This window comes from Cryptococcus neoformans (genome assembly GCF_000091045.1).
Source record: "Cryptococcus neoformans var. neoformans JEC21 chromosome 3 sequence".
NCBI lineage: Eukaryota > Fungi > Basidiomycota > Tremellomycetes > Tremellales > Cryptococcaceae > Cryptococcus > Cryptococcus deneoformans.
In genome coordinates this window covers 383,883-409,731 of record NC_006685.1, presented here as the reverse complement: position 1 = coordinate 409,731, position 25,849 = coordinate 383,883, and the positions used below count along the sequence as shown (strand labels likewise).

The 25,849-nt window shown below is 49.8% G+C and overlaps 12 protein-coding genes across 12 annotated transcripts; 5 read left to right on the top strand and 7 right to left on the bottom strand.

Annotated features, from left to right (window-relative positions):
• Positions 1-67: 67 nt before the first annotated feature.
• On the top strand, positions 68-1,122 carry CNC01490 (cyclophilin-like peptidyl prolyl cis-trans isomerase, putative). The gene is made up of 6 exons (XM_024656695.1): positions 68-123; positions 183-359; positions 417-488; positions 542-692; positions 753-775; positions 832-1,122. The coding sequence occupies exons 2-6, from the start codon at positions 273-275 to the stop codon at positions 1,021-1,023; spliced, it is 525 nt and encodes a 174-aa protein (XP_024512377.1). The 5' UTR covers positions 68-123; positions 183-272; the 3' UTR covers positions 1,024-1,122.
• Positions 945-3,230, bottom strand: CNC01480 (conserved hypothetical protein). The gene is made up of 9 exons (XM_569480.2): positions 2,952-3,230; positions 2,670-2,852; positions 2,398-2,606; positions 2,010-2,340; positions 1,827-1,954; positions 1,574-1,782; positions 1,289-1,514; positions 1,170-1,238; positions 945-1,119 (listed from the first exon to the last, which is right to left on the bottom strand). Exons 1-9 carry the CDS (start codon positions 3,105-3,107, stop codon positions 1,098-1,100), a joined length of 1,533 nt encoding a protein of 510 aa, XP_569480.1. The 5' UTR covers positions 3,108-3,230; the 3' UTR covers positions 945-1,097.
• Positions 3,231-3,562: 332 nt separating this feature from the next.
• Positions 3,563-6,299, bottom strand: CNC01470 (GTP-binding protein, putative). Its single transcript, XM_569478.2, has 7 exons — positions 6,225-6,299; positions 6,077-6,169; positions 5,696-6,024; positions 5,371-5,640; positions 4,845-5,317; positions 4,382-4,798; positions 3,563-4,334 (listed from the first exon to the last, which is right to left on the bottom strand). The coding sequence occupies exons 1-7, from the start codon at positions 6,225-6,227 to the stop codon at positions 3,688-3,690; spliced, it is 2,232 nt and encodes a 743-aa protein (XP_569478.1). The 5' UTR covers positions 6,228-6,299; the 3' UTR covers positions 3,563-3,687.
• Positions 6,300-6,531: 232 nt separating this feature from the next.
• On the bottom strand, positions 6,532-9,901 carry CNC01460 (expressed protein). Its single transcript, XM_024656694.1, has 16 exons — positions 9,649-9,901; positions 9,420-9,590; positions 9,326-9,371; positions 9,229-9,278; positions 9,167-9,190; positions 8,955-9,114; positions 8,855-8,906; positions 8,640-8,805; positions 8,517-8,584; positions 8,314-8,467; positions 8,082-8,256; positions 7,925-8,025; positions 7,734-7,870; positions 7,266-7,680; positions 7,101-7,203; positions 6,532-7,051 (listed from the first exon to the last, which is right to left on the bottom strand). The coding sequence occupies exons 1-16, from the start codon at positions 9,847-9,849 to the stop codon at positions 6,753-6,755; spliced, it is 2,322 nt and encodes a 773-aa protein (XP_024512375.1). The 5' UTR covers positions 9,850-9,901; the 3' UTR covers positions 6,532-6,752.
• Positions 9,902-10,054: 153 nt separating this feature from the next.
• CNC01450 (triacylglycerol lipase, putative) lies at positions 10,055-12,251 on the top strand. Its single transcript, XM_024656693.1, has 6 exons — positions 10,055-11,058; positions 11,108-11,186; positions 11,235-11,409; positions 11,478-11,917; positions 11,987-12,077; positions 12,153-12,251. Exons 1-6 carry the CDS (start codon positions 10,086-10,088, stop codon positions 12,180-12,182), a joined length of 1,788 nt encoding a protein of 595 aa, XP_024512550.1. The 5' UTR covers positions 10,055-10,085; the 3' UTR covers positions 12,183-12,251.
• CNC01440 (mRNA (guanine-N7-)-methyltransferase, putative) lies at positions 12,234-14,962 on the bottom strand. Its single transcript, XM_024656692.1, has 7 exons — positions 13,807-14,962; positions 13,539-13,742; positions 13,368-13,465; positions 13,089-13,279; positions 12,844-13,023; positions 12,627-12,790; positions 12,234-12,551 (listed from the first exon to the last, which is right to left on the bottom strand). Exons 1-7 carry the CDS (start codon positions 14,795-14,797, stop codon positions 12,517-12,519), a joined length of 1,863 nt encoding a protein of 620 aa, XP_024512374.1. The 5' UTR covers positions 14,798-14,962; the 3' UTR covers positions 12,234-12,516.
• A 130-nt stretch (positions 14,963-15,092) lies between these two features.
• CNC01430 (conserved hypothetical protein) lies at positions 15,093-17,837 on the top strand. Its single transcript, XM_569471.2, has 6 exons — positions 15,093-15,442; positions 15,492-15,560; positions 15,609-15,713; positions 15,763-16,108; positions 16,155-16,275; positions 16,327-17,837. The coding sequence occupies exons 1-6, from the start codon at positions 15,197-15,199 to the stop codon at positions 17,576-17,578; spliced, it is 2,139 nt and encodes a 712-aa protein (XP_569471.1). The 5' UTR covers positions 15,093-15,196; the 3' UTR covers positions 17,579-17,837.
• CNC01420 (conserved hypothetical protein) lies at positions 17,596-18,400 on the bottom strand. Its single transcript, XM_569469.2, has 5 exons — positions 18,314-18,400; positions 18,095-18,234; positions 17,935-18,018; positions 17,778-17,855; positions 17,596-17,694 (listed from the first exon to the last, which is right to left on the bottom strand). Exons 1-5 carry the CDS (start codon positions 18,354-18,356, stop codon positions 17,665-17,667), a joined length of 375 nt encoding a protein of 124 aa, XP_569469.1. The 5' UTR covers positions 18,357-18,400; the 3' UTR covers positions 17,596-17,664.
• Positions 18,401-18,558: 158 nt separating this feature from the next.
• On the top strand, positions 18,559-19,199 carry CNC01410 (ribosomal protein S20, putative). The gene is made up of 3 exons (XM_569465.2): positions 18,559-18,776; positions 18,845-18,944; positions 19,008-19,199. Exons 1-3 carry the CDS (start codon positions 18,671-18,673, stop codon positions 19,159-19,161), a joined length of 360 nt encoding a protein of 119 aa, XP_569465.1. The 5' UTR covers positions 18,559-18,670; the 3' UTR covers positions 19,162-19,199.
• Positions 19,200-19,253: 54 nt separating this feature from the next.
• On the bottom strand, positions 19,254-20,826 carry CNC01400 (conserved hypothetical protein). The gene is made up of 2 exons (XM_569463.2): positions 20,447-20,826; positions 19,254-20,400 (listed from the first exon to the last, which is right to left on the bottom strand). Exons 1-2 carry the CDS (start codon positions 20,751-20,753, stop codon positions 19,295-19,297), a joined length of 1,413 nt encoding a protein of 470 aa, XP_569463.1. The 5' UTR covers positions 20,754-20,826; the 3' UTR covers positions 19,254-19,294.
• A 254-nt stretch (positions 20,827-21,080) lies between these two features.
• CNC01390 (transcription coactivator, putative) lies at positions 21,081-24,089 on the top strand. The gene is made up of 10 exons (XM_024656691.1): positions 21,081-21,654; positions 21,714-21,749; positions 21,805-21,941; positions 21,989-22,252; positions 22,301-22,385; positions 22,434-22,879; positions 22,934-23,051; positions 23,106-23,212; positions 23,279-23,444; positions 23,497-24,089. Exons 1-10 carry the CDS (start codon positions 21,597-21,599, stop codon positions 23,937-23,939), a joined length of 1,860 nt encoding a protein of 619 aa, XP_024512370.1. The 5' UTR covers positions 21,081-21,596; the 3' UTR covers positions 23,940-24,089.
• Positions 24,064-25,835, bottom strand: CNC01380 (expressed protein). Its single transcript, XM_569459.2, has 6 exons — positions 25,709-25,835; positions 25,100-25,646; positions 24,912-25,047; positions 24,757-24,846; positions 24,502-24,691; positions 24,064-24,430 (listed from the first exon to the last, which is right to left on the bottom strand). Exons 1-6 carry the CDS (start codon positions 25,810-25,812, stop codon positions 24,166-24,168), a joined length of 1,332 nt encoding a protein of 443 aa, XP_569459.1. The 5' UTR covers positions 25,813-25,835; the 3' UTR covers positions 24,064-24,165.
• Between the last annotated feature and the right edge of the window lie 14 nt (positions 25,836-25,849).

Here is a 25,849-nt window from a genome sequence, read left to right as displayed (position 1 = left end):
GTTGAGTGCTGTGGTTGAAACGCTAATAAATTGATTTAAATCGTCCACTTTTGTTATTTCTAATCCATTTGTTTTCGTTACTCGTCCGCCTTCGACGTATCGATCGTCACGAAGAACTCAGCTGTCGGTTTTGTCGTGAATTTCTTCTTTATCAGATACTCATACATCTGGAAATTTATAAGGAAATACTCTTCCCGAGAGAGTACCTCTAATCTACCGCTGCCAACTCGACAGACTCGAAATCAACTGGACCACCACCGCCCTTCATCACCATGTCAGGCCCTTCTCCAACATACGTCACATTCGACACTTCCGTCGGTTCATTCACTGTCGAACTCTACACGGCCCATGCGCCCAAGGTTAGTAATGATAGTTTTGTAGCTCGTAAGTTCACATGGCTAAAAACTGAATGGCAGACATGTAACAACTTTGCCAAGCTGGCGGAGCGAGGCTATTACAACGGTGTCATTTTCCATCGAATTATCCCTGTACGTCTATTGCTTATAAGATGGGATGTCTGTTCGAAAATTAACATGAGCAGAATTTCATGATTCAAGGTGGTGACCCAACAGGAACGGGGCGAGGTGGAACCTCAATTTATGGCGATAGGTTTGCCGACGAAATCCACCCCGAGCTGAGATTTGTTGGTGCGGGAATCTTGGCCATGGCTAATTCTGGACCGAATACTAATGGTGAGTCCCCACGTCTACAGACATTGGTGTGATATTTATGAATGTGCATCCGATCAATAGGTTCACAATTCTTCATCACATGTGTTCGTAAACTTATTGTGGTCGCCGAAATGAAAACTAACTCAGGTCCTTCGTCTAGGCCCCGACACCGTACCTCGACGGAAAGCACACGATATTCGGTCGAGTGTCTTCTGGTATGAAGACCATTCAGAGATTAGAGGCTGTGCGAACGGACAAGGACGACAGACCAGTGGAGGAAATCAAGATACATCGAGCGAGACTGGGTGACGCTACGCAAGGAGGAGGGCTGGCTGTCGCCATGCCTGCTTAAGCGGGAATATGTATGACAAAATCAAATGCTACCTTCAAACTACTGCCCTATTCATCATTCTTCACTTCAAATCCTTAGAATCCAAGTATTTCATTGCTGGGCGATATTAGTGAAAAAAGTTCCAATATTGATTATGATGAACTTACGCCTGTTGCCTCACTTGGCGCTCACCTGGGGCAAGTCGCTCGTTTATTTCAAATGGTTCCAACCCCATACTTCGAGATCATCAGTTCTTTGCCCTCAGGAATGAGAAGAGAAGACCCACGCCTGTCTACCATCATGACTTTCAATATCCTCTTGAGTACCCCGACCGGCAAAGCTGCTCTCGCCAACGCCTCCTGGAAAATCGGGTGCTGGCCTTCCTTGCATGAACTGGCTTCTCTGGTCTCGGACATAATCTGCGTTTTGAGGTGTGAGAGGAACTGCAGGAATATAGAGGACCGCCGAAGGCCCTTGGCCTTGGTGCATGGATTCTACGGAGTGAATCATGTCTGTTTGCGATGGGGGTGCTATTAGCTTCATAATCTAGACTGACCGACTGATTACTCACCTCCATGCCACCAAGCCTGATCTCCAGGCTTGACTCGAGGCACACTGACCATCGTCCTTTCCAGTTCAAGATGAGGATGAGTTTCATCATTGTACTCTTGGCATCTGGCCAAGGGGGAATTGGGGAACCGTGAAGTCTCAAAATCAAGCTCCCAGTTCGCAGGCGAGAGGTATTCGTCTCGAGAAAGAGTCGCTCGAGGCTGTTTCTCTCTTTGGCAAGTGTTAATAAGCATTCCCGGCTGGTTCAGACATACCGGAAAAGGGGTCGCATCATAGTGTAAGCCGTGAGCTCCTTTATCAGGGGATAAACCCTCAAAGTCCCCTCATTAGGACCAGTGTCAGACATGGAAGTCCAACCTTGGAATGCTCTAAAAACCCCACACTGTGATTCTCTCAGCCGGGCATCAAACAATGGCAAATAGATATCAGGCACGTACTGATCCAGGACCGTCGTACATGTTTTGATTAGCCAAAGCCCTTTCGCCAATGGTCCATGCGTCAAATTCCTCCCATCTACCCTCCAAGCATCTTTGGTATACCTTGCGGTACGTCTCGTCCTCCCATCTCTCGACACTCCCACCGTCCGCATGGGGACCAAGAGCAAACTGAGCGTCCCCAGGATGCCGAATGCGGAGACGATCAGCGTATGTAACAGGGGTATGGAGAGACACAGGTGCACTGGGATTGTGAGAAAAGAGGGAAAGTAGAGCTCTTTGGATTGCCATTGAGCGGGGATGTGAACGAGCGGCCAGCTGCGATTTTGACCAGCTAGAATAGGTTCACATTCATGAACTGTTGATCAAGAAATTGGGATATGCAACATACTAAAGTTCAAACACTTGCTTGTCATTCTCTGGGAAGCCTTTAACAGATGGATTCTTTGCAATGTATGCCTTGACATCTTCGAGCCACTTGAGCGCGGTTTGCTCATCGACTACACCTCGAATAATTACTGCTCCGCAGGCTTTGATGCGCTCAATGAGGCTTGCATTCCCTCCATTAATGAATTCGTCGTAGGAGGTTTGAGGAATATTCTGAAGCAAGAAGTATCATCAATGACGGGGAAGGGCAAGTATACCTCATGCAACCTCACTTACATCCTGTTGCTTCCTCTCAATCTCTTCTGCAGCATCGCGCAATCTCTTTGTCAATCTCTCCCATCCTGCAATAAGCCTTCTTTGATTGGCCTCCTCTCCAATAATGGTCCGTTTGAGCTCGGCAAAACGAGGTGGAAGTGGCTTTTCAGCTTCTCCCGAAAGGGAAGAGAACACGGAGCTAATCTACGGCAATCATCAGCAAATGAAGGGACCAGTAGTTCGGGAAAGTAGACCAATAGTTGGGTGTATGACAGTATTATTAAACGAGGTTTCACCACTTACGTTGCCCTCCTCACGCTCTTTCCTGGGAGGTTTAGAGCCCACCATGCTTGGAAGAGGCAGATTGGGAGCTCGTCCCCCAGCTGTCTGGGTTTGCATGAGTCTGCAACCCAGCCGGGATAGGAGCACTTTGTTTGTCGAGCCTGATGTTCTTAGCATGATCGGTTGTTGAACGCTGATCGTCTTTTGCTGCGGTCGAGGAGGATTGCAAGTTGTGGGAGAGACCTATGGATTTTTATGGGTAGCTGCATGATATATAGCTGGGTGGAACATGCTGATCCAGTCTACTGCTTCTACCGTTTTACCGTTCGGTCAGATGACCGGAAGTCGTCACAGAGCGAAGAGGAGCAGCGCTGCACATACAAATAATGGTTAAATGAACCATTTTGCAGTTTAACAGAACCGACGGTCTGCCAACTGCTAACGCGGATCTCTTACCAATTATATAACGCATCTTGGTAATAAAAGATCTCCCTCCTCTTACGAAAGCAGGAGCCCCCCTCGATGCCGCCGGCTAAAATGCGTGCCGACAATTCACTGTTATCGTTCCTCGTTCGGTCCGACAACCGTCGAAGTAAATTACAGTTCCAGTAATAGTACCACAGATTTAGGATTTTGATAGACAGACCGACAACGGCAAATGACTGAAGGACATAAAGTGAACCTGTTGTCCTTATTTTTTATGTGTAAAACAGTTCAAAGGTGCAGTCATCGGGCTGCATACATGTCAGATCAGTAGCTAATCGTAACCCTTGCCGGATCTTTTTTTCCCTTCCTTTCTCTTGAAGTGCTTCTTCCCATTTGCCCCTCCCAAGTCTCTTCCTCCAGCACCGAGAATGGGCATCCCGTCAGGTCCCAACAACCTCTGATGGGGATATCTGGTAGTCCTTGAAAATCCTTGCCCTCCTTCCTGTGCATCACCAGGCTGATTACGCCCCTTGATGACCAAACGTGGCTGTGCCCCACTTTCATTGAAGTACACAGAATCAAGGGCCGACGCCTTCTCGCGACCAGAACGTGCGGGAGCAGAAGCAGCAGTAGACTTGACCTGTCTACTAGTAGACTGCCTTTCTCTCTTAGTTTGATCTTGTCCCTGCTCTGTCTCATCATCCAGAGAATCCTTAGCCTTTGCTGATGCAGGCTGAACGTAAGTATCGGCATTCTTCGAGACATGAGTCACGGGTGCACGTTTTCTGCCATTCTCGTATGACTCCTCGATACGTGCAATAGTTTCAGCTCGAGAGACTGACATAAAATCGTCGGCGTCTATACCCGGCGGGGGATGGGCAAACAAAAGTTTGGCATTGACATAATCCTTCAAGACGTATCGTGCGGCACGAGAAGTGTCCGGCATACCGAAAGAAGATCGAGTCATACCGCGAGCGACTATCAACAAGTAAGCATCGTGAATGATATGAGTTTGAACAACTTACTCGCATAAGCAGATAAGAACTCTTCCCACCCCACTTTACCTGTTCCGCCCTCTTCTTCGTCCTTAACATCAATCCTAATACCATAGGTACCCTCCAATATCTCCCTCGGTATTCGTTTACACAGCAAATCCACAGGAGCAGAATACTCTCTCATTTGGTCGATTGGTAATACACCATCAACGACCATGTCCGCTTGAGTGTTGGCAAACTGCGGGAAGACAAGACCGGGACAATCACACAGAGTGATGGTGTCAGAGAGTACAAGAGTCTGGAAATGCTTGGTTTTACCGGGAGTTGCAGAAACAGACACTTTCTTGGCACCGAGGAGGGAGTTGATCGTGGATGATTTACCAACATTAGGGTAGCCAACCAAACCGACCATAAGCTTGGGATTGGGGTGCTGAGGAGTGGCAAAGTCTAGCAAAGTTGTCAGCACGCACGTACTAAAATGAGTGTTATCTACCTTTCAAGTCTGGTGCTGCATTGATGAAAAGATCTTCCAGCTCGGTAACGGTGAGAACTCTTGTTCTTACGTCTTCCTGTTCCGTAGACTCCCCAAACCTGGCTCCGACATCCTGGGCGACTTCAGATAAAGATAGAGTCTGCCCCTCGGCAAGTTTTTCGTCTACTTCCGACCTTGAAACATTCCCACTCCTTCCGGCACTTTCTGAAGACCAATCTTCCTCATCGAGATGGGTTTCTCTGAGATCATTAATCAAATGCTCCTCCTCAGTCTCATCCTGCTCATCCTCAGTCTCATCCTGCTGCTCTTCAGATTCTTCTTCATTTTCCTCACTAGACCCTTTGGGTCCATCATATTCTTCTTGTTGCCTTAATCGCTGTTTCTCTGCCTGTTCTTGAGCAGCAGCAGCATTCGCAGCGGAGAAGAACGCGTACGAGATGCCTTCCTTCTCGAAATACTCGGCCCAAGCAGACCTAATAAATATAGATAAGCAATAGAGGAGGGCAGAAGAATAGCCTACACTAACCTTTGATCATATGTCAATAAGTCAGCCTTATTTATCAGCAATAAGCTTCTTCTCTTTCCTTTGCCTGCCACGGTAATCTCTTCGTCATTTTCGTCGCTACCGATCTCCTTCACGTAGTTCTCCAGATCCTGACACCTAAAACCAAGAGGATTTCGAGCATCCACGATTTGAACGACGAGTTGAGAACGCTCAAGGACACGCCAAAGTTGACGCCAAAGTTGGACATTACGCTCAAAAGGCGTAAGCAAAAGGTTAGACGTTTCAGCGAGCCTGTCGCGTATCATCATTTTTAGTCATTGTCACAGCCGTATGGAATCCCACCTACTTTGCGATGTCTCTTCTCCACTCCAGGAAAGACTCCCGTTCCTGCTTTTCCAACTCCAACCTTGTCATCTGCCTTGTCCAAGGCGGTCGTCGAGGCACAGTCAAATCCCCCTGGAAATCCCTCTTCTTCTTGGTGACTTCCTTCTCCTCTTCAGCGGATAGCAAAAATGGATTGGTAGATGGCGTAGGCATGTTAGGAGCAGATATCACTCGTAGCTTGGTACGTTCGGTTGTGAAATCTTGATCTGCCAGAGCAGCGTTGGCCAGAAATTCGTCGAGATCGCGCTCATGGGTGACGGATGCCAAAGGATTGTTGTCATCAAGGGTGTACTATTAAAGATAATCAGGAATCAGGCATGCTAAGATTAGATACCACACGTACAAGCTGGGACTCCTTAGGTGCAACTGCTTCCTTGGCTTTGCGATTGATCAGCGCTTTACCGAGTCCGGAAGACTGAACTTTTGTTCGGGGCGGCTGTGTAAGGATCAGTGAAGGCTACGCATCAGTGAGTCATAGATCATATACTCACCATTATAAATTATCCTTCTGTGTATAGATACCGAAAGCGGTAAGATAGATGCAATAAAACCCTTGCGAAGTTCTTGCTGCTTGCCTCTGGGATCCTAAAAATATCAAAATTAATGTGGAGTTATATGGCGGACGTAACCGCCTTTAAATCTTTGTTTACATAATGGACCCGGAAGCCGGCGGGGCCGAGAAGAGTTGGTTGATCGCATAATGAAGACTCCCTACACGGGGCCCTCTTCTGTCTGTAGCCAATACACAAAACAACGGAAGGAAGGAAACTGACAACCGAAGTTCGGCCCTTAAATACAGTTGACATTGACACTTCATAATAACCTTTATCGACTACATACAATGAACAGGTAATCTGTAAGCGACGAAATATGGCCCATTTGCCACATGAGCGAGATTGGAGCTGAGTAATAGTATCATCATTACATTATAGGTCCGATAGCTTAATAGTAACGGCCGGATTCAACAAATTCGCTCCAGCAAGGAGGCACCATATAGGGTGATGGTGGCTATGATGTCTTCACTTCCATCCTTCAGCAACTCTCACGCCAACCCATTTGACCACTTCAGCCACCTCTCTCACAATCATGTCCCCTTTGGAGAATGCCTCACCCACCCCTTTCTGCGCTTCCTCATAGGCATCGACCATACTATCCCTACTCTTTTTACTACCCCTGATGTAGGCACTATCGGCAAATTCTCCGGATAGGCGCAATTCTGACAGGAGGGCGAGCAATGAGGTTATTTCCATGACAAGCGAGCGGGATTCCAGAAGTTTAGCGTACGTGAAAGCTTGGAAAAGGTGATCATTGGCCGAATCTGGGAAACTGTTAGCCGCTTTCTGTTGATTTACTGTAAAGACACGAACCATGTTCAGCAGTGGACCCACTATCCAGCGAAAGCTCAATGTATCCTTTGGCTATGACAAGTGCCCCTCTCGCCAGGGCCTCGTAGTCGTCTGATGCAATAAGCTAACAACTTGTTAGCTTATTTCCTCCCCCAAAAATAAAATAAAATAATCCATTAGACCTACCTGCGACCATACGCTCTCAATTTCATGGATAGCTTTTTTGCTCAAAGGCACAGCTTCCATGCCAAGCATAACTTCTGCGAGTACTACTACTCCAAATCTGTAGAGTCTCCACATGCCAAGCTCACTAGATAGTTGGACCGCAGACAGGACATGCGGCAAAACTAGGTGAGACGGTGCTGAGGAAAGCCGAAGTTCCGTAGCCATTGAAAGGGAAGAACGAACGTGATCCTGAAGCAGAGATATTTGGGTGGAAAATTTTCCATCGTTCCTGACCTCCTCATAGCAGCCGTCCATTGGCAGGGGGATAGGTTTCGGATGTCCATACTCTCGTAAGGGGCCTCCGGGTCCAAATCTCGAGGAATAGCGCTTAGGAGGCTGAAGAGATGAAAGATAAGAGAGGGTATCAGGATTCCCGCTACTTTTTCAGTCAGCAACCATCGTCTTTCTAGGTAAGAATGAACAACTGACTTCAAAGTTGCTCGCCGTTCTAATAATGTCCATACAGTCCTCGACCACGTATGGTACTGAGATATCGTTAATCCATGTAAGTTTACAATGTCCAGCAATACCGCGAGCGCCTGATCATACTCTCCCTTTTCAGCAATCTATCGTCACCCGCATTTGTCAACAATGATACCCGGTTTGAAATCAAACCTCACCCTCTGTGCCTGAACAAGGATCACTGTCAAGCCTCCGTCGCTCCAAGGTTCTACTTCACTGAGAGCCAATTCTTCATGAAAATTCGCCAAAGCATTTGACCCTTAGTTGTTGTCAACACTTTCTATAATTCCCCCAAAGTCATGCTGGCATGCTCACCGAGGAGGTTCCATAGCCCAGCTTGAGTGGCATGCCAAGCAGCCTCCTCAAGACCTTGTCCAGTAGCCCACTGCTTAGGAGACAGGCGCTCGTCCTCATCATCCAAGGCTTCGGTCTGATACTCCTTACCCAATGCAGCATGGATGCGCCGGAATGCAATGTGAACAGGTTCACCCTATCGTAAGGCATCAGCCCATTGAAGCTATCACAAGGGCTTATAAGAATCATTTACAAGGTCGAGAGCAGTTTTCACTGCCCATAATTCATCCATCGGCGTGGAAACATCGGGCAGGCGAGAGGAAGGTATGGGAGTTTGATGAATTTTCAGCGTTTCAGTAGCCGTAAAAGCCAGAGAGTTGACTTCAGTCTCAAGACGCTGGGAAAGGCTGGCCATCGTGAGGATGATTCTGGAATGCTAATTGCAACCTAGCTCACCTGGTACAGTGCTGAAGACATGCTTTGTCGCCAGCTGTCCTTGCCACGCGGATGGCCTCATTAATGGCCTTGATATCATAGGTAAGCCCTACGATACAACACCATGTAGGCTATTTAGCTCACCGATCGTGCGGACTCTAGACCTCCTGTTGAGTAATGGAAAACGGCAATATTCAGTAAAGCATGTTGGTGTTGTCCTTTGTTGACGGAAGGGAATTGGTAATCGTAAAACTCTCGTAACGACGCTAAAGCTCCCGAGTAATCGGCTGACGACTTGGCAGCCTGATAGCTGGTAAAGCAGTTAATCATGAGCTATAAATGAAACGAAAATTGCGTACTCTTGCATAGCTTGAATTCTTTTGTCCAGGTTGTCCTCCATGCCAGATTTACCTGTCGGTCCAGTTAGCTACAGTCTCTCCCAAACTGTATCAAACTTACGATCAAGAGACCACGCAGTTACCGGTTTCGATGACCCGCTAGTCCCTACTCCACACCATTTAGATACCTCCCGTGAAAGATGTGCAGTCTCATCGAAGGAAAGTTTGCGTAATATGTTGATGAGATTTCGGCAGAATATACCAAGGGGTGAGTGTCGTTCCTATGGGAATACATTAGCACGGCAGTCAGCTTAATGGAGGAGAGGAACGCACTATTGGAGGAGGCATTTCAATCGGCTGTGGTGATCAGCAAAATAGTGTATCCGAGTACTTACTTCATCATCGTCCCCATAGTTTAGTCTTTCTCGTAACTCCTTATCCAGACCTAAGACACTGTCAGAATATGGACGTTGCTTTTTAAAATGTCCTTACCATCAATAAAACTACATCCATCTGCTATGTCGCCAAATCTGTCGCACTGATAAGCCGGTTAGTTTACATCGGCATTCAAATAGTTGTTTATTACCATGTCACCAAGCCAGCTTCGATTCTTTTCAGCATCTTCAAACTCATGTTCAATATGAACGCCTCGCGATCTCTTCTTCTCATTTCTTCTAATTATTTGGACGGTCTCGGCCTTGACGAGACGGTCGAGTTCCATCTTCAGAGACCCGAAGGTTGCTGGCTCGCTTCCAACCTGTAGAATTGTCAGTCAAAAATGGGATTCGAAGTATTTAATTTGATTTCATACTTACATCTAGTATTTCACGACCCACTATGTGGAGTACCTTTTGCGTGAACTGCAAAGAATATACAGGCAAGCTCTGTAGATCGCTGTCGATGGGGAAAACACGAATGATTATCCAGGCCAAGGCGAGATGTAGAGGTAGGAGCGGTTCGTTGAGTTTCCTGCACTGATGTGAAGTAAGTTTGGACTGCTTATGGGGGGAAGACATTGTGATTAATTTGGCAAGGGACCCTGTAACAAGAACTGGAAAGTACGCTTTATTTCAAAGGAGAGCGATGTGAAGTGTATTTCTCTTGAATGAAAACAAACACGAGGTGTACAAATGATGACGTCGACGCTGAACGTTGTTGATCTGTCGCGAAAGTCGAATGCGGTCATCTTCCAGCACAGTCAGTCTACATCTCTATTTCGTTGACAACCCTATCCTCCCGTGGTCTAGCTTGAATGCTCCCAAGAGCCCCTAGAACCCTCTACCATCCTACCAAGGCAATGTATCAACCCCACAAAGTCGGCAATTCCGCACGTCAAACGTTTAACTCACAATCCCGTTCCGACATTCGTCATCATCAACAGCCGCCATCCACTGAAACTGCGGATGGAGCTGCTAAGAGCAGGCGCAAAGGCAAGCAAAGAGCAGATCCACTACTTATTCAACCGAATCCTGGTAAAGAGAGAGAAATTGAGGGTTCCACTAGCTCTGTACCTGCTCTCATAGACGAGGCAATACACACTTCGATATCACCAACGTCCCTCTCCTCAAGCCTTGAATCATCATTTGACAGAGCCTGTCCTTCACCCATACCTGAACCCCCTAGGGTCCACTACCCTCCCTCTTTACGGCCGCGACATCCTCGTCTACTTTCCCAGCTTGCAAGATCTACGTTACCAACAGCAAGCGTGAGTTGTCCGTCCCTTGAACAACCTCAACATGGACGGCGATGGTCCGTATCAGAAAGCATGGTCATAGGAGCAGGTGAAGGGTCGAGCTTATGGCAAAGGTCGGTGCCTACCACAGCACTGTCAGACGAACCTTTTCCTGATCTTGATCCTACCACCGGCTTGCCTCTGGAACTATCGTTTCATCGTAGAGGTTCTGCGTCTTCAGACACCCCTTCTCTACACCTTCAAAGAACGATAACTGGGCTTTTATCGGCTCCCACTGCCAAGTCGGCTGGAGAGTCGTCTGTGGCGAACATGATGCCCAACTTTAATTTCTCTCTCCCTCGCGTGTCTTTTCCGTCGAAGCCTAGTCTAGATTTTGGGAAACGAAATTTCTCCACATCTTCGTCACAGGATGACTGGGGCTCTTGGGCGAGTGGATGGTGGAGTGGGAATAAAGGAAAAGTAGATCAGATGATGAGCGAGGAAGACAAGGCAGACACTGTTGAAGAAGAGCAAGAAAAGCTAAGAAAGAAATGTGCGTCGAATATGTGTATTGGTGAGATTGTCGCTGATCAGATGACAAGATCGGTCTCCGAAACACCCTGTGGTGTTCTGTCACGGCCTTTTGGGATTTGATTATCTCGGCCCGGCTAGTATGCCCCCGTATGTCATCATGGATCTCCCCTTTTGGCTGCTGCTGACAGGAAGCAGTCTTCAAATATCCCATTGGAGGGGTATAAGGGAAGTATTAGAATCAAATGGCGTAGAAGTCTTGATTGCTAGAGTGCCTGCTACTTCTTCTATCAAAGACCGCGCTCGAATCCTCGCGGATTTCATCTCGGAGAAATATCCAGGGCGGGAGATCAACCTGGTAGGACATAGCATGGTTAATCTATTTTCTTTTTCTTCCTCCTTTCGCCCAGGCAACTATCATCGCTGATACACCATTTTCAGGGCGGGCTTGACTGCCGATATCTTGTATCTCAGATCAAAGACAAGTCATTCAAGCCAATCTCGCTGACGACCATCTCCACCCCTCACCGTGGCTCACCCTTTGCGGACTATTTGATTGATAACGTCATTGGACGTGAGCGGCTACCGTCACTACTTGGGCTGTTGGAAACAATGCGTCTCCCACAGTCCGGTGACGGCTCGGCCTTCAGTGCTCTGGGTACGAACTCGATGAAAGAATTCAATGCGGAAGTGGTTGACAGCGAAGACGTCAAATACTATTCATGGGGTGCGAGTTTCGAGCCGGGGTTGCTTGATACTTTTAAATGGCCTCATTCCATCATCTACGCAAAGGAAGGAGCAAATGACGGATTGGTCTCTGTCCATAGTGCAATGTGGGGTGAATATAGGGGCACCCTGGTGGGAGTGAACCATTTAGACTTGTAAGCCATTATTTGCATTGGACCAATTACTTGTTCGTCACAGTTTGCCGTATACTGATGTGAAGAAAGGGTCGGATGGGTCAACACGGTTAGATATGCAGTAGCTGGGTGGACGGGAAAGCCAATAGCTTTTAAACCTGCTACTTTTTACCTCGAGGTCGTAAGTGTTTTTTTGTTTTTGGCCCGTTGCGTTTACAGTTTCAAAGATTGATGATGATGATATGCTACCGAAAAGACCGACTACCTGGCGGAGCAAGGTTTCTGACCATTGCTCGAGAACTGCCTCGAATCTTGATTTAAAGAAAAGAAGAAAGGTGGCGAAACTGCAAATGCATTTTTTTTGTCCTCATGGTATCTAAAAAAAGAAGCCAAGAAAATACTTTTAACATACAGTACAACCATTTGTGCTCAAATCCCAATGACCTTGACAGGCCCGAAAAACGGGTATTCCTATGTTGTCTTTCCCTCCTTCCTGCCCCGAGCCCCCCCCCCCATCCCTATCCATTAACGAATCGACGAATTAAAAAAAAAAGAAAAAGGATGGGCCACATGATATGATGAGTCGTCAATTAAGTTGTCTATGATTTTATGTTGTTGAATCACATCTTCTCAAACGCAAAACCCATGTACAAATCTGTGATCAAGTCAGATGAGCCATTTCGTTTCACAGGTTGCCAGGAGAGATGGCTTTTCTTGCAAAAAAACTTACTCGCAGCTTCCCATTGGTCCGCATCCATCGCACTTTCCCCATACTCGTTCAGCACTCCCATTTTCCCCAAGAGCGGGCCGAAATCTCTGCTATCTTTTTCTTCTTGGAGAATCTCATGGAACGCCTTTTTGTAGACCAATCGAAGTCCAGACTCGGAAGCCAACCTGGACGTGTGGTGTCGTCAGTACCCAACCTGAGAAAAAAAAAAAGAACGTACGAGACGAAATTTTCCCAGTCCACGAGGTACTCTGGGACGTCCTCCACCGCATCTGTCAAGTAGAATCGATAGTCGTGGCCGTACACGCCTTTATGTCTTCTCTCTGTAAACTGAATAGAGTAGCACGAGTTGCCAAATCGAAGTTCCTCATCGCGGTCCGGCAGCTCGTTCAGTCTTTCTCTGTGGGGATGGACTGTAATCAGCATTGTTTCAAGAATTTTTTTCTTTTAAAAAAAACCACTTGCAAGAGTAATTCAGCATTAGGGATAGTCCCGATAAAGATACCTCCCCGGCGAAGGTATCTCGACACATTCTCAATCATCATCCTTGCTTTTGCTGCATTCTCAAACGCATAGTGCATGCAAAACTGCATGGTGACATTGTCGTAGAGGTCTTTGATCTGAAGCTCGGGGCTGAGAACGTCACTCAATGGATTCTAATGACACATTTCAAAAAAAAAAAGCTGTCAGACAACGATATAATAGGATGCGGCATGGAAGGGAAAACGTGGGAGGGAGGCGTACAGAGAAACAATCATGCGCATAGAAGAATGCGTCGAATCCGGGTTTCGGCATCCGCCTGTACCTGTCTGCAGCTTGCTGTACAGATTGATCTGCCACATCTACGTACCCAGCCCATTCTTATCAGCAACGCCGCAGTGAATGTTCACCCTTGGGAAGATGTTGGCAACTTACCGAGTCCGACATAAAGCGCAATCCTTGCTTGTTTCCACTTGTTCAGATCGCCTCCTTTTCCACACCCTACATCTAAAACTTTTCCTCGAGGCCTATAAGCAAATTTCCCAATGAGCACAGATTTGATCCAGTTGTTGAATTTTTTGAGGCCGATAATGGGAGAGAATTCACGGCGCTCGACGCCTACTTCTGGTCGAGAATTATCTTACCACAGATGATCAGTTCCAAAAAAAAGGACAGTCAAGTAAATGGGATGCAGGGAACATACAGTGCTCAGCAACGACAGTCACCTTTTTGCTATAAGCTTGCCCTGCCACGGGACCTGAAACAACCCTCTTATTCCGCTCATATTCATCATCCTCTTCATCTCTCGCCCTTCTTTTCCCTAACCGACCGGGTCTCTCGCCATCCCAGTTACCTCCCGGTGTCTGAGCTTCCCAGTTGGGCGGGTACTGGCTATAGCCCGAGGGCGGCGCACCAGGGGTGCTGGATGGGGGACCTCCGTACGAGACCTCGGATGGCGGCATGGACGGTCGATCGTCCCATTGAGGAGGGAAATACGAGTGATCATTCTCGCCTGGCAAACTTGTCCTGGGGGTGGGTGTAGGTTCAGGAGCTCTGCCGCCAGAGTAGGAGTACCTCCTTGCCGCGGGCTTTTGCCGAAGCGGATTGTTAGCGTGCGCCAGCTGGCGAAGATGGGCGACTTCATCTGGGTAGATCGGACGCAGGACGGACGATGGTGCAGACTGCCGATGCGGGTTGTAATGGAGTATCCGAGGAGGCGCCGAATGGTGCGGGGTGTACGGCGTGTGCTGTGATGTGGACGGCGAGGAGGGTGTGGTGGTAGGCTGCGGCGTGAAACGGGGCGCGTACGCCGATGACGGGTTGCCTGGAGTAGACGTATGACGGGGGCGATACGCTGACGAGCCCAACGGTGCCGGCGCAGGCGTCTGTGAAGCAGGCTCAGTGTAGCGACGCCCACTGGCGGAACTCGAAGACGTCGGCCTAGGCTGGTCCTCGGACGTTCGCCTGGCAGACAAGACGGGCGACAGGGTCCCTTGCCTGGGATCGTACCCGAAGGGATGGGCGGACCCGGCGGCTGATCCCGGCCGCGAGCTCGGATATGGCAGCGACTGGTTCTGGCTCCGGGGCGAGAGGCTCATGGACGGCGAGCGGGCGAGCTGGGCGGCATGGCTGCCGGCAGACGTGCGGCGGCCGTGTTCGAGCTCGGCGTGGATCGGCTGCTGCGGCGGGAGCATGCTGCGCTGGCGGGGGGGCTCTGCATCGTTGAGGATGTTGCTCAGCTTGGGCCTGTGGCTCTCTGCGTCTTCGTGGACGGAGGCGGCGCGGGGGGGCTCTCTGGGCGGGGGCGAGTCGTTGAGCAGGCCGCGGAGGCTGCCCGAGGCGGACGGCGTGCGGTGTGGGGGCGGCGGGGAGCGGGAGCGGGAGAGGGGGGGGGCGGAAATGTGCGGGGCGGGGACGTCGCAGTCCCGTATCGGATCGTATACCATCCTGCTCAGTACAGAGGCATTGCCGGCGGGGAAAAATAAAAGCGAAAAGTCCAGCGACGAAGCGCGGCGTTTGGCCAAATTGAAGCCGCATTTATTCCTCCACTACTCCTCGATATCCGTGGATCCACTCAGCCCACAGCCAGCGCCATGACAGCGCCCACCGTCCCCGCAGACCAGCACGGCCACCCGCTCCCAGGCCCCGCAGACCCCGCAGCCAACGACACATGGCGCCCCTCCCGCTACCGCGAACCCCTCCACCCGGACAACGAAGAGGTCCTCGAGCAGGCTGCCTACCAGGCCGCAGTCACTCGTTCCAGCGGCGACGACAGGAAGAGGAAGATAAAGCCGAGGCGGACGGTCGACTACCAGGGCGGCGTCCAGAAATGGAGAATGGTGCGTCGTTCGTCTGCCGCTTCGCTCTGCCTTCTGACCGCCTCTGCAGCTGAACAAGCTCAAGGGCGTCCACGAATTCAGGCCAGCCATACACCCTAACCCGTCTGATATTGTCAACGTGTGTATCTGTCGGCTGTGTGCGTGGTAATGTCTGACAGCCATCCAGTTTCTTCCGCCTGTAGCACTCCGGTCAAACCCGTCGACGTCTATATGTGATTACTGGGTCCACACCTCGATAAATAAAGAACGTTCTCCCACCCGTGTCGTCAGAGTAGGTGTCTCCTTCCGCACATGGACACATGGGCTTACATGCTCGGCAGTGGACACCAGACGCCCGTCGTCTGCTCACAGGCAATGACAAGGGCCAATTCACGCTCTGGAACGGTGCCTCTTTCAACTACGAGTCCATTACTCAGGTACACGACGACTCTATCCGGTCCTTCACCTACTCGCACAACGGCCAGGCGCTTGTTTCAGCCGACAAAGGCGGCACGATCAAGTACTTTACACCGCATCTCACAAATATACATGGTTTCCAGGGGCATCGAGAAGCTTGTCATGATGTTAGTTGGAGTCCGAACGATGAGCGTTTTGTGACTTGTGGAGATGATGGGCTTGTCAAGATTTGGAGCTATAGAGAAGCCAAGGAAGAAAGAAGTCTGAGTGGTGCGTCGAGTTTTACCGGCGAGTGCTGTAAGCTGACGCTGAGCAGGCCACGGTTGGGATGTGAGATGCGTCGACTGGCACCCCACAAAGGGTCTTATCGTTTCCGGTTCCAAAGACATGCTCGTAAAATTTTGGGACCCACGAACAGGCAAAGATCTCTCTACACTGTGCGTCGTTTTGAAGTAGCCATTTTACATATAACCGCTAATCATCCACAGCCACTCTTCCAAATCCACCATCAACACATGCCGATGGTCTCCCGATGGCCATCTCGTGGCGACAGCCGGCCAAGATTCCGTCATTCGCCTCTTTGACATTCGTACCTTTCGCGAGCTGGAAGTCTTAAAGGGCCACGAAAAAGAAGTCAACTGCATCGAATGGCACCCGATCCATCACTCTCTCCTAGTTTCCGGCGACGCTCTCGGCACTATCAACTACTTTTCCCTCCTCTCCCCCACTCCCTCTACACCCATCACCACGCTTTCAGCCGCTCATGAGGACGCAGTCTTCTCCCTCTCTTTCCATCCCCTTGGCCATATTCTCTGTTCGGGATCAAAGGACTTTACAGCGAGATTCTGGTGTCGTGCAAGACCGCCGGGGGGACAAGAATTCGATAAATGGCATCTTACCGAGGAAGGCGCTGCCCAAAAAGAACTGGAACGCATCACAAAGCGTGAATGGGGGACGAACGCCCCTCCTGCGAACGCTGCAGGCGGTGGCGGCGGCGGCGGCGGCGATAAGCAGCAAGTCGCTTTACCCGGTTTGTCCAACCTCGTTGCCGCTGTCAACAGCGTCAAGACCGGCCCGACGACGACAGGCGGAGGGCCATCCGGTCTTCCAGGACTGGGTGCGCCCAATGTCCATGCTGGCACCCCGCCATCGCGGGTATCCACCCCTTCGTCCATGGGACCTCCCGGTCCTGGTGCCCAAGGACAAGCACAAGGCGGTCAGTTCCCACGAGGAAGGTCGGCGCTTCCTAGTCAGAACGATATGCTTCGGCATAATCACGGCTCGCGTGGTGGGTTTGCAGATCGGGATAGGAACGGGGGAGGAGACAGAGGGGGAATGGATAGAGATAGAGATTCACGAGGGGGAAGACAGGATCCAAGAGGTAATCAGATGTATGGCCGTGGGCCAGGGGGACCTCCTCCCGGTCCTCCACCAGGTCAAGGGGGATACAATTACCCCCCTGCTCCTCCCAACTATCCCCCTTACCCGCCGTCATCCTACCCTCCTCCGCCCAACAACCAACCCGGCTATCCGCCCGCACCCAATTACGCTATGCCCCCTGGACCCGGTGCTCCTCCTCAAAGTTATCCTTATAATCGACCTCCTCAGGGACCCCCTCAGAATAATAATCCAGGTGGCCAAGGAAATTACGGCGCTTCCGCTTCCGGCGGGTATGGCCAGTACGGCGGTGGTGGTGGTGGTGGAGGAGGAGGAGGGTACGGTCGGGATGGACGGAGATAGAACAAAACGACATAGAGAGAGAGAGAGAGAAATGCATCATGGTTATTGTACAACAAACTATCTAATGTGCAAAACTTGCACGCAGCTCATCTGCCAACCTCGTGCTCAGCGAGCAACTGTCAAACCAAATTAATCAGTCCTTTTTCTTTTTTCCCTCTTGGCTTTTGCTTCATAGACCAAATTCCAAAATCTGACTTACCATATTGGGGATACCGTTAGCCACAGGGTAGGCATGGCCACACCCTCGACATGTCATGATTCCTTCCTCCACATGCAACTGTTTTCACATCATTCAGTTGTTCGTTGTCTCGCGGCCCAAATTACAACTGGACCGATGAAATTATTGCAAGACATACCTCGAAAAGGACATGGTGTAAAGCTTGTATTTCCTCATCTGTCCAGTTTTCAGGCATGGTATCGGGGAGACTAGTATCACCGAGCTGTAATGATAGTCAAGTCAATACTCTTGACTATTCGTGGGCGAAAATGCGACTACCACCCCCGGCTCATACTCACAGACCGAGCAGTATCCACCAAAGCCTTCCAATCGAGTTTGGGCAAGAATCGCTTGATGAAATCCGGATTGATAGGTGCCGGTCGTTCAACGAGCTCTACCTCTGAGAAGACGAGGGGAAAGTTGTCCTTTGTGCAGTTCTCTGGAAAAAAAAAAGCGAGAGAGATCAGTTGTGTAAAGTTCAGGATGATGAGCGGATGGAATGAAAGAGTGTAACTTACTGACGTGGCAAGCAAGCATGTTATGGGTGATTAATCTGACCATGTTGGCGGATGAGTTGGTTGAATATGGTAGCGTCTCGAGTTTCTGCAATATCCCAATGTCTCATCATTCCATATCCCCCGGCGCTCGCTGGGTCGTCGTCAGAAAAACAAAAACAGTGGTAACTTGACGTTACGTAATACTAATCCTTTTGCAAATAATAATCCACGTCACCCAAATTCCGCCAAATTCTCCCTCTCGCATGCGATTTGAATCCTCGCAGCTGTCTTCCTCTTTCCTTTTCAGCTCATCCAGACAGTCACCGCTAGCACCTACACTGCCAAGTCGCTGTCATCAAAACCAATCTACAATCAAAAATGGCCGAGTACAAGGAAGACCTCGAAAAGACTGGCGCCGGTGCCCAGAAGATCCACAAGATCAGGATCACCTTGACCTCCAAGAACGTCAAGCCTCTTGAGAAGTGTTAGTTTGTGGTTGGACGGTCGTGGATCTGAAAAACGGGGGAGAAAGGCTGATGAAAATCTCTGTAGTCTGTGCCGACCTCATCAACCGTGCCAAGGACCGAGACCTCAACGTCAGGGGCCCCGTCCGACTCCCCACCAAGGTCCTCAAGCACACCACCAGGAAGTCGTACGTGATAATTCTTAATGCTTCCTGCTGGCAGGGCTAATAAACGACTTTTGTTTTGCACAGTCCCTGTGGTGAGGGTTCCAAGACCTGGGACAGGTACCAGATGCGAATCCACAAGCGTCTCATCGACCTCAACTCTTCTGCCGACGTTGTCAAGCAGATCACCTCCATCTCCCTCGAGCCCGGAGTTGAGGTTGAGGTTACCATTGCTGCTTAAATGTAGTTTGGTCTAGGATGCAACCTTGCCGGTCAAATACCTAGTTCCGTGAATTGAATTATTCTTGTTTTGAAGACTGTTGCATTTAAAAATAAAACTTTTATCAAAGCATCACTACGTAAATTCCCACTCTTTATTCTTTTCGCGCGGCCAACCACTTGTCAATTCTGTCTGCCTCTCTGAAACCACTAATAACCGCGCCGGCGACACTACCCCGGTTATCCATCTCGGTATGTTCACCCGCAAAGCCGAGCTTGCCTCCCCAAACAGGTCGAGAAAGCTCCTTAAAGTCCATGGGACTGCGCTCACCCGTACTGATGATAGAAGGCGTCGTCGTCGCACCTCGAGAAAGAGGGTCAGTAAGCCATGTGGTAAGGGCAGAAGCGGAAGGAGCAGGAGGACGAGAAGAAGGGGAGAAGCGCTTGACGAGGAAGGAGTGGAATGCCTCGGCGACTTTTTCAGTAGGGTGCTGCAAAAGGATCTTGGCAGGGGTTTCAGACAAGTATGTCAGGAGCGTAGGGGTAGGACCGGGAAGAGTGGGTGCGGCAAAGTTGGCAGTGATCAAGGTAGACCCTTCAAAGACTTGTTCCAAGGTAGATGAGGCGCTGGGCTCAGGTCCGGTAGGGAGGAAAGTATATGAACCAACTTTTTCGGCGTTTGGCCACCAGGCGGTAGGATATTGGACAAGAAGTTTCTCGAGAACACCGACATGGGTACCGCCAATAGTCTCACGCAAGTGAGCAGGCAAAGCGGGGGTGAAGAAGTTTTCGGGGAGAGACTTGAGCACACCCAGGGGGATGGTGGAAAGTACGCTGGCAGCAGAGTAAGTTTCACCGGACTGAGTGGTCACTTCGACGCCCGAAGAGGTCTCCTTGATCGAAACAGCGGGAGAGTTGAGTTTGACTTCAGCCTTTGAAGACTCAAGCACCTTGGTTACAAGAGACTGGTAGCCACCGTCGGGGGCGGCATCCGATCCGGCATAGGATGTGGTGGTCTCCCAGCCGGCCCACTTGAGGGAGGCCTGCTCAAGCTTGAGACCCAAGGGGATCTCGAGGGAACGAGCAAGAGCCTTTGCCAATGACTGGTCAGAAGCAGTGCTGAGCAATGCAGAGTTGGGCGAGAAGAGAGCTGAGGCGAGGGAAGTCGTAGGTGGAGGGGACGGGTGCGGGAGTTTAGATGAAGCGACAGCGGTACCGAGGGATGCTCTCAGTGCATCTGCTTCTTCGGCAGAAAGCGGGCCTGGAGACGATGTCAGCGTGGACTCTATAACACATGGGATACCCACCATTAGGCCCATAGATGACACCCTCAGCAGCAGCAGGTAAGCGTGCCTCGACACCCAAAGACTTTGCGATATCTCTCGCAGGATTGCCCTCCTTGTAGCCGTGGATCCAGCTACAGCCAATATCAATCTTTGCGCCTCCACCAGTCCAAGTACGGGCTCTTCCGCCGACCCTGTCCCGGGCTTCGAGGACGAGGACGCGATGCCCCTTGGAGGTGAGCTCTTTAGCAGCGACTGAGCCAGCCCAGCCGGCACCTAGGATGATGGAATCGTATGACTTGGACATGTTTCGTATGAGGGATGTGCGCATTTCCAGGGGGGAGGATATTAAGGAGGGGTCAAGTGTGGGCTATATATCCTTCCCCATTTGTGCTGATAATCGACTCTGCGGCCAAGTGGAGGCACGGTGTCGGACCGGACCGAATGGGGAAAACCCGCCGGGATGGAACTGGGACGTGCCACACTCGGGAGTAAAACGGGATTATTTTGGCTGGGGGATTTTGAAAACTGGGCGTGATTGGTGGGTTTCCCTGAATTCCAGGTCATTTGCCTGGATTCCGAGTTGCCATCACCCGCCAGCGAGTCGGCGCCCCCCTCCGATTACACCTGTCATACACGTTCACCCACCCACCGCCAGTGCCCCTCCCCCTCCTACCCTCTCCCTCCCCGCCGCCACCCGCCCCTCGCCACCGCACCGCCATCCCCCAGCCCGCGTTTCCCCCACCTGCACCCCACAACGCACCACCGCAGCTGCGGCGCCCGCCGGAAGCACACGGAACCCGCCGCTGTTTGTGACCCTCGACCGCGCGCCCAACAACATTACCTCAATCCTTTGGCCCTGGCCCTCTATTATATCTTCCACCATCGTACACACACCCTCTGTCCTGCCCTTCTTACTGCCTCCACCAGGCCTATACCCGCATCCCTCTTCCTCTCGCCTCCCTCTATCCCCCCATCTCTCCGGCCGCGCGATCACGCAACCAAACACGATCGAATCACGCGCCTCCACCGCGGCGAGACCCGCCAGCTCATATTCGCGTCCCCCGTGATCATTCCTTTTGTTGACCACCTGGGACGAGCACTAGAAGGAGTGCCCCGGCAAGGCTGCTTTGACGTGCAATAAGAGGCACGTTAAAGGCATCAGCAAACGAGTATGACTGTCACGCAGAGGAAGCCGAGGGTGGATAATGCCCAAAACGATAGCCGACCTAGTACGTCTATCGTTTTTTATCTGATCGTCCTTTCGACGACTTTTGCTGATATTGTGTAGTTATCGAGCCAGGTATCAAGTATACGTGTGATTTCTGTATGTCACATCATATAGCCTCACCTTTGCGCGACGGCTGCTGACAAACAGGCAGGCCATGTGGATATCACTCATACCGTACGCATAAAATGTGCTATGAAGCAATGCGAGGAGGTCGATCTCTGTCCAACTTGCTTTTGCGAGGGTAAAGAAGGCTTGCAACACAAGGCATGGCATGATTATATGGTTGTCGTATGTCCTTATCTTCACTGCGCAAGGGTCAGTCTAATCGAAAACAGGAACAAAACTCTCAACCGATATTCACCCCAGATTGGGGAGCCGACGAAGAGTTACTGTTAATATCTGGCCTCATTCAAAATGGTCTGGGTAACTGGGCTGAAGTAGCGCAACATGTTGGGACAAGAACTAAAGAGGAATGCGAACAACATTACCTTCAAGTTTACCTGGGTGTGGGCGAACACGGAGAGGACCTGAGGGTGAAAGAGAAGGAAGCAGACGAGAAGGTGGATGAGTCCAAGAGACGTAGAAGAGAATTCATGCCTGTATGTTCATGAGTTTGTTGACATGCCCTTTGTTGACGGAATTTTCAGCCTATGGACAGGAGCTTCCCTTATGATCCCGATGAGTTCCAGCAACGTAAGAAAGCTCGGATAGAGGAACTTCGTAAACCGCAAGGTATGGCCCTCTTTCAGCTCTTCTTACCCTCGCTAACATTCAATTCAGCTTTACCTCCGTCCAACGCTGCCCCGCCAGTCTCGGCACCCACAAACCACGAAATCGGTGGTTTCATGCCGGCTCGTCTCGAATTCGAGCACGAAGTAGACAATGATGCCGAAATGGCTGTAAAGGATATGGAATTTGGACTTGTAATGCAGTACGGTGGCGATGAACAACCACAGGCAAAGATCACTCGTCCTCCAGATGAAGAAGAGGAAGAAGACGAAGAAGGAGGAGGAGAAGATGAAAAGGGCGTGGAAAAAAAGGGAAAAGTGAAAAAGGAAAAGCAAAAGGAAGATGAAAAGGAAGACAAGCCAGTGTCCCCTGCGATCGAAGATCCCGATGAACTTGAGGTGAAGCTTGCGATGATGGACATTTATTTCTCAAAGTTGGACAAGAGGGAGGATGCCAAGGAGATTATATTTGATAGGGGATTAACAGAGTACCGGGCTGTAAGTACATGTTCTCTCCCCTGACGGAAGAATAATACTGATGATGACTTAAAGATACAAGCGCAAGATAAGAAACTTACCAAGGAGGAGAGAGAGTTGGTACAACGTTATAAACCATTTGCAAAATTACAGACTGCCGAAGACTTTGAAGTTCTTGTGGAAGGTTTGATCTGTACGTTTCTTTCGTGGTCTGTGATAAAAGTACGTCGCTAACTCGATGAAAAAGACGAACAAACTCTTCGAAGACGTATAGCGGAACTCCAGGAATACCGTCGCATGGGAATAACGACAGCGGCTGAAGCGGATGTCTATGATAATGTCAAGAATACACGCGTAAGTTCTTCAAACTCTTTTTTTTTTTCTAAAGTATTCCTTACTTACTAAGGATTCCTTTAACAGTCAATGGAATTCCCCACACAAAAGCCAGCAGAAGTCTTACCGTCTGGTGCGAGAATCAACGCCGGCCAGCACCGGTTCCTACACGGTACGATGGCTACGCCTCTTCCAGATGCAAAAACTCGAGAGCCTACGCCCAGAGCCATCCCTGCAGTTGGACGCAAACCTCGTGGGTGTGATGTCGCTATTCTGCCTCAAACAATCGCTGACATTCCTAACAGCTCAACCACTCAACCTTGCCAATTCGGCCTCTCTCGATCTCCTTTCATCCGAAGAACAATCACTCTGCTCTACCCTCCGCGTTTTGCCCAAACCTTATCTCACTATCAAGGAGCTCTATATACGTGAGAATGAACGCCGTCAAGGTCTGCTGAGGCGGCGAGACGCGAGAAAGATGTTGAATATCGATGTCAACAAGAGTGGGAGAATATTCGACTTTCTGGTCCAGAGCGGGATGCTGGTGTTGGCTTATGAACCGCAAGGGAAAGGGAAGGCTAGTCTGCAGGCAGCCGCTGCCGCCGTCGCGCATGGAGCCGCAAACGGTATGACGACTATGGACGGACAATCACAAGGGAAGGACATGTTGATGGAAAGGGTGAATGGGCTGGGGATGACGAACGGGTTGAATAAGCCCATAACGCACGAGATTAGGCTCAATGGATGAGCAAATTTTCAGCCACTATTCAAAAAGTTTATACATGTGTAAGAAGAAGCAAGGAGTACAAAACGATATATTCATCGAAGCTCGTCAGAAGTATCAAAACAAGCAGTTAGCGCTTTGGTTCTTGGGTTGTAAAAAGTATGCATAGATGCTAAATTGTGCCAGTCGTCTCATCCTGATTTCCATGCGACGCTTATCATGCGATTTTGTGCAGCACCTATTACTTCATTCAAGAAAGGCTGCTTCCCCCAATCCAAATCTCGGTTGATCCATAATCCTCGGCACCTTTAATTTCATCCACCATCACCATATCTATGCCCTTTTCCTTCAGCATGCCCCATAACTCGCGTTCAGCCGGATCGCGCTCCTTGTACGCCAATACCAATAATGGTCTATTTGGTAAACTGGCAGAAGAAGCCGAAGGGAGGAGAAGGGAAGTGAGAGTAGAGAGTAGAGAGGGAAACGCGCTAGTATTGTAGGTAACATCTGCGGCTCTATCGGACAAGAAAACGACGTTCAGTATAAAATCCACAGAGTTCCTTTTACTTTGATCTGATGAACGTACATTACAAGCTCTGGATGGTCATTATTCACCCAAGCAGGTATAGGCTGATCCCAGTCTAGTACCCTCGCGTCGACCAAGGTACCCTTGGACTGCTCTCCTTGTTCATTCTCGTGGTCAGTAGAGATATGGTTCATCTGGGAGTTTAGATTGTTGAGAGCAATGTTTTCGTCCATGAGAGGTATGGCAGATTCTGAAACATAGTTAGCAGTCAAGTCATGATAGAGGTACAAGCCAAACTAGCCAAACTACACTTACCGAGATCAGTTGCTGTTATCTTTCTTTCCAAAGAGGCGATGCGCTTGAGTGCAAGGGAGAGAACTATAGACACGAGGCCGGTACCGGTGCCTAAACAGTCACTGAGCATCAGACATTATTTCACTATATATTAAAATGCGAGGGTGGATGCGGACCGAGTTCAACAATTCTGAGTTTTTCTTGCCTCTTCAAGAGAGTGAAGATCTTCTGGCCTGTTAGAGGTAGTGATCCTTCGTTGGCAAGATGCTTCCAAAACCAGGCTGACAGAGCCAGGCCAGAGTCCCATACTTTCTAGAGGATTCAATCAACGACTACCGGGCTGAATGACAAGGGAGAATCAAACCTTGTCAAGGTCGAAAGAGGTCTGTTCAATGATTCTCAAAGTTCCCTCTTCAGGTAACGCCCATTCTCTCATTATTCTTCCTTGCTTTGGTCGATCATCTCTCTCCTTCTCCTTTTCTTTCCCTTTGCTTTTTCCCTTTGATTTTCCCTTATCTATTGAAGGCTCCTTTTGTCTACCAAGTCCGCGGATCGTACCGGAATTGAGGCCAGATACAGCACGGGCTATTTCAATGCCTTCTGACCAGACGCCCAAAACATCTGGAGTGTCGTCGATCAGGTCTAGCAGTTCATTTGTAGGTTCCAACTTCCATTTCCGTTCCTCCCCGCTTAATAGCCCATTTGAACTATGCGGATTTTCATTATGGGAAAAAAGACCGAGACGCCATGACTCTCCCACTTGCACATTCTTCGGTAAAGGGACATCTAGAGGTTTGTACGTGCTCCCTGGAGGAATAAATGTCGTCAATTCTTGGAGAGTCGTGGCGATAGAAATACTTGGAATAACTCGCTGCCAAGTATAGTATATCGTGGTGGGCTCATAACGCAATCTAAGTCAGCGATCAGCTTACGTCTCACATTTGGACGGGATAAATGAAAAAGAAAAACTCACTCGGTACGCAGATCGTTAGCGACCTGTGGAGTAATGGTGATCCTCTGGTCCGTATTGGAAGTAGATACAGGCGGAGGCCTCAGAAAAGAAATGTACCAGTACATTCTGACCTGTGTAATGTGATGAAGGAAATACTCCAAG

Bases quoted from the DNA above. Each gene is read 5' to 3' on its own strand.
- CNC01490 (XM_024656695.1), top strand. From the start codon at position 273: ATGTCAGGCCCTTCTCCAACATACGTCACATTCGACACTTCCGTCGGT. The intron at 489-541 runs GTACGTCTATTG...TAACATGAGCAG, and splicing joins TTTTCCATCGAATTATCCCT to AATTTCATGATTCAAGGTGG. The intron at 776-831 runs GTTCGTAAACTT...TCCTTCGTCTAG, and splicing joins CACAATTCTTCATCACATGT to GCCCCGACACCGTACCTCGA.
- CNC01480 (XM_569480.2), bottom strand. From the start codon at position 3,107: ATGCTAAGAACATCAGGCTCGACAAACAAAGTGCTCCTATCCCGGCTG. The intron at 1,783-1,826 runs GTATGTCTGAAC...CACTTGCCAAAG, and splicing joins ATGATGCGACCCCTTTTCCG to AGAGAAACAGCCTCGAGCGA. The intron at 1,120-1,169 runs GTAAGTTCATCA...AATATCGCCCAG, and splicing joins CGCCAAGTGAGGCAACAGGC to CAATGAAATACTTGGATTCT.
- CNC01470 (XM_569478.2), bottom strand. The intron at 6,025-6,076 runs GTACGTGTGGTA...TATCTTTAATAG, and splicing joins CACCTAAGGAGTCCCAGCTT to TACACCCTTGATGACAACAA. The intron at 4,335-4,381 runs GTAAGTTGTTCA...ACTTGTTGATAG, and splicing joins GTTCTTATCTGCTTATGCGA to TCGCTCGCGGTATGACTCGA.
- CNC01460 (XM_024656694.1), bottom strand. From the start codon at position 9,849: ATGTCTTCCCCCCATAAGCAGTCCAAACTTACTTCACATCAGTGCAGG. The intron at 9,372-9,419 runs GTAATAAACAAC...CCGGCTTATCAG, and splicing joins GAAGCTGGCTTGGTGACATG to TGCGACAGATTTGGCGACAT. The intron at 9,115-9,166 runs GTGCGTTCCTCT...GTATTCCCATAG, and splicing joins TTGAAATGCCTCCTCCAATA to GAACGACACTCACCCCTTGG.
- CNC01450 (XM_024656693.1), top strand. From the start codon at position 10,086: ATGCTCCCAAGAGCCCCTAGAACCCTCTACCATCCTACCAAGGCAATG. The intron at 11,187-11,234 runs GTATGTCATCAT...GACAGGAAGCAG, and splicing joins GGCCCGGCTAGTATGCCCCC to TCTTCAAATATCCCATTGGA. The intron at 11,410-11,477 runs GTTAATCTATTT...CACCATTTTCAG, and splicing joins ACCTGGTAGGACATAGCATG to GGCGGGCTTGACTGCCGATA.
- CNC01440 (XM_024656692.1), bottom strand. From the start codon at position 14,797: ATGCTCCCGCCGCAGCAGCCGATCCACGCCGAGCTCGAACACGGCCGC. The intron at 13,743-13,806 runs GTATGTTCCCTG...ATCTGTGGTAAG, and splicing joins GACTGTCGTTGCTGAGCACT to ATAATTCTCGACCAGAAGTA. The intron at 13,466-13,538 runs GTAAGTTGCCAA...CTGGGTACGTAG, and splicing joins TGCGCTTTATGTCGGACTCG to ATGTGGCAGATCAATCTGTA.
- CNC01430 (XM_569471.2), top strand. From the start codon at position 15,197: ATGACAGCGCCCACCGTCCCCGCAGACCAGCACGGCCACCCGCTCCCA. The intron at 15,561-15,608 runs GTGTGTATCTGT...ACAGCCATCCAG, and splicing joins ACCCGTCTGATATTGTCAAC to TTTCTTCCGCCTGTAGCACT. The intron at 16,276-16,326 runs GTGCGTCGTTTT...AATCATCCACAG, and splicing joins GGCAAAGATCTCTCTACACT to CCACTCTTCCAAATCCACCA.
- CNC01420 (XM_569469.2), bottom strand. From the start codon at position 18,356: ATGGTCAGATTAATCACCCATAACATGCTTGCTTGCCACGTCA. The intron at 17,856-17,934 runs GTATGTCTTGCA...ATGTGAAAACAG, and splicing joins TACACCATGTCCTTTTCGAG to TTGCATGTGGAGGAAGGAAT. The intron at 17,695-17,777 runs GTAAGTCAGATT...TTGGTTTGACAG, and splicing joins CTAACGGTATCCCCAATATG to TTGCTCGCTGAGCACGAGGT.
- CNC01410 (XM_569465.2), top strand. From the start codon at position 18,671: ATGGCCGAGTACAAGGAAGACCTCGAAAAGACTGGCGCCGGTGCCCAG. The intron at 18,777-18,844 runs GTTAGTTTGTGG...AAATCTCTGTAG, and splicing joins CGTCAAGCCTCTTGAGAAGT to TCTGTGCCGACCTCATCAAC. The intron at 18,945-19,007 runs GTACGTGATAAT...TGTTTTGCACAG, and splicing joins AAGCACACCACCAGGAAGTC to TCCCTGTGGTGAGGGTTCCA.
- CNC01400 (XM_569463.2), bottom strand. From the start codon at position 20,753: ATGCGCACATCCCTCATACGAAACATGTCCAAGTCATACGATTCCATC. The intron at 20,401-20,446 runs GTGGGTATCCCA...CATCGTCTCCAG, and splicing joins TGTCATCTATGGGCCTAATG to GCCCGCTTTCTGCCGAAGAA.
- CNC01390 (XM_024656691.1), top strand. From the start codon at position 21,597: ATGACTGTCACGCAGAGGAAGCCGAGGGTGGATAATGCCCAAAACGAT. The intron at 21,655-21,713 runs GTACGTCTATCG...GATATTGTGTAG, and splicing joins CCAAAACGATAGCCGACCTA to TTATCGAGCCAGGTATCAAG. The intron at 22,386-22,433 runs GTATGGCCCTCT...CATTCAATTCAG, and splicing joins GGAACTTCGTAAACCGCAAG to CTTTACCTCCGTCCAACGCT.
- CNC01380 (XM_569459.2), bottom strand. From the start codon at position 25,812: ATGTACTGGTACATTTCTTTTCTGAGGCCTCCGCCTGTATCTACTTCC. The intron at 24,692-24,756 runs GTAAGTGTAGTT...ACTATGTTTCAG, and splicing joins GATAACAGCAACTGATCTCG to AATCTGCCATACCTCTCATG. The intron at 24,431-24,501 runs GTACGTTCATCA...CTTGTCCGATAG, and splicing joins GACCATCCAGAGCTTGTAAT to AGCCGCAGATGTTACCTACA.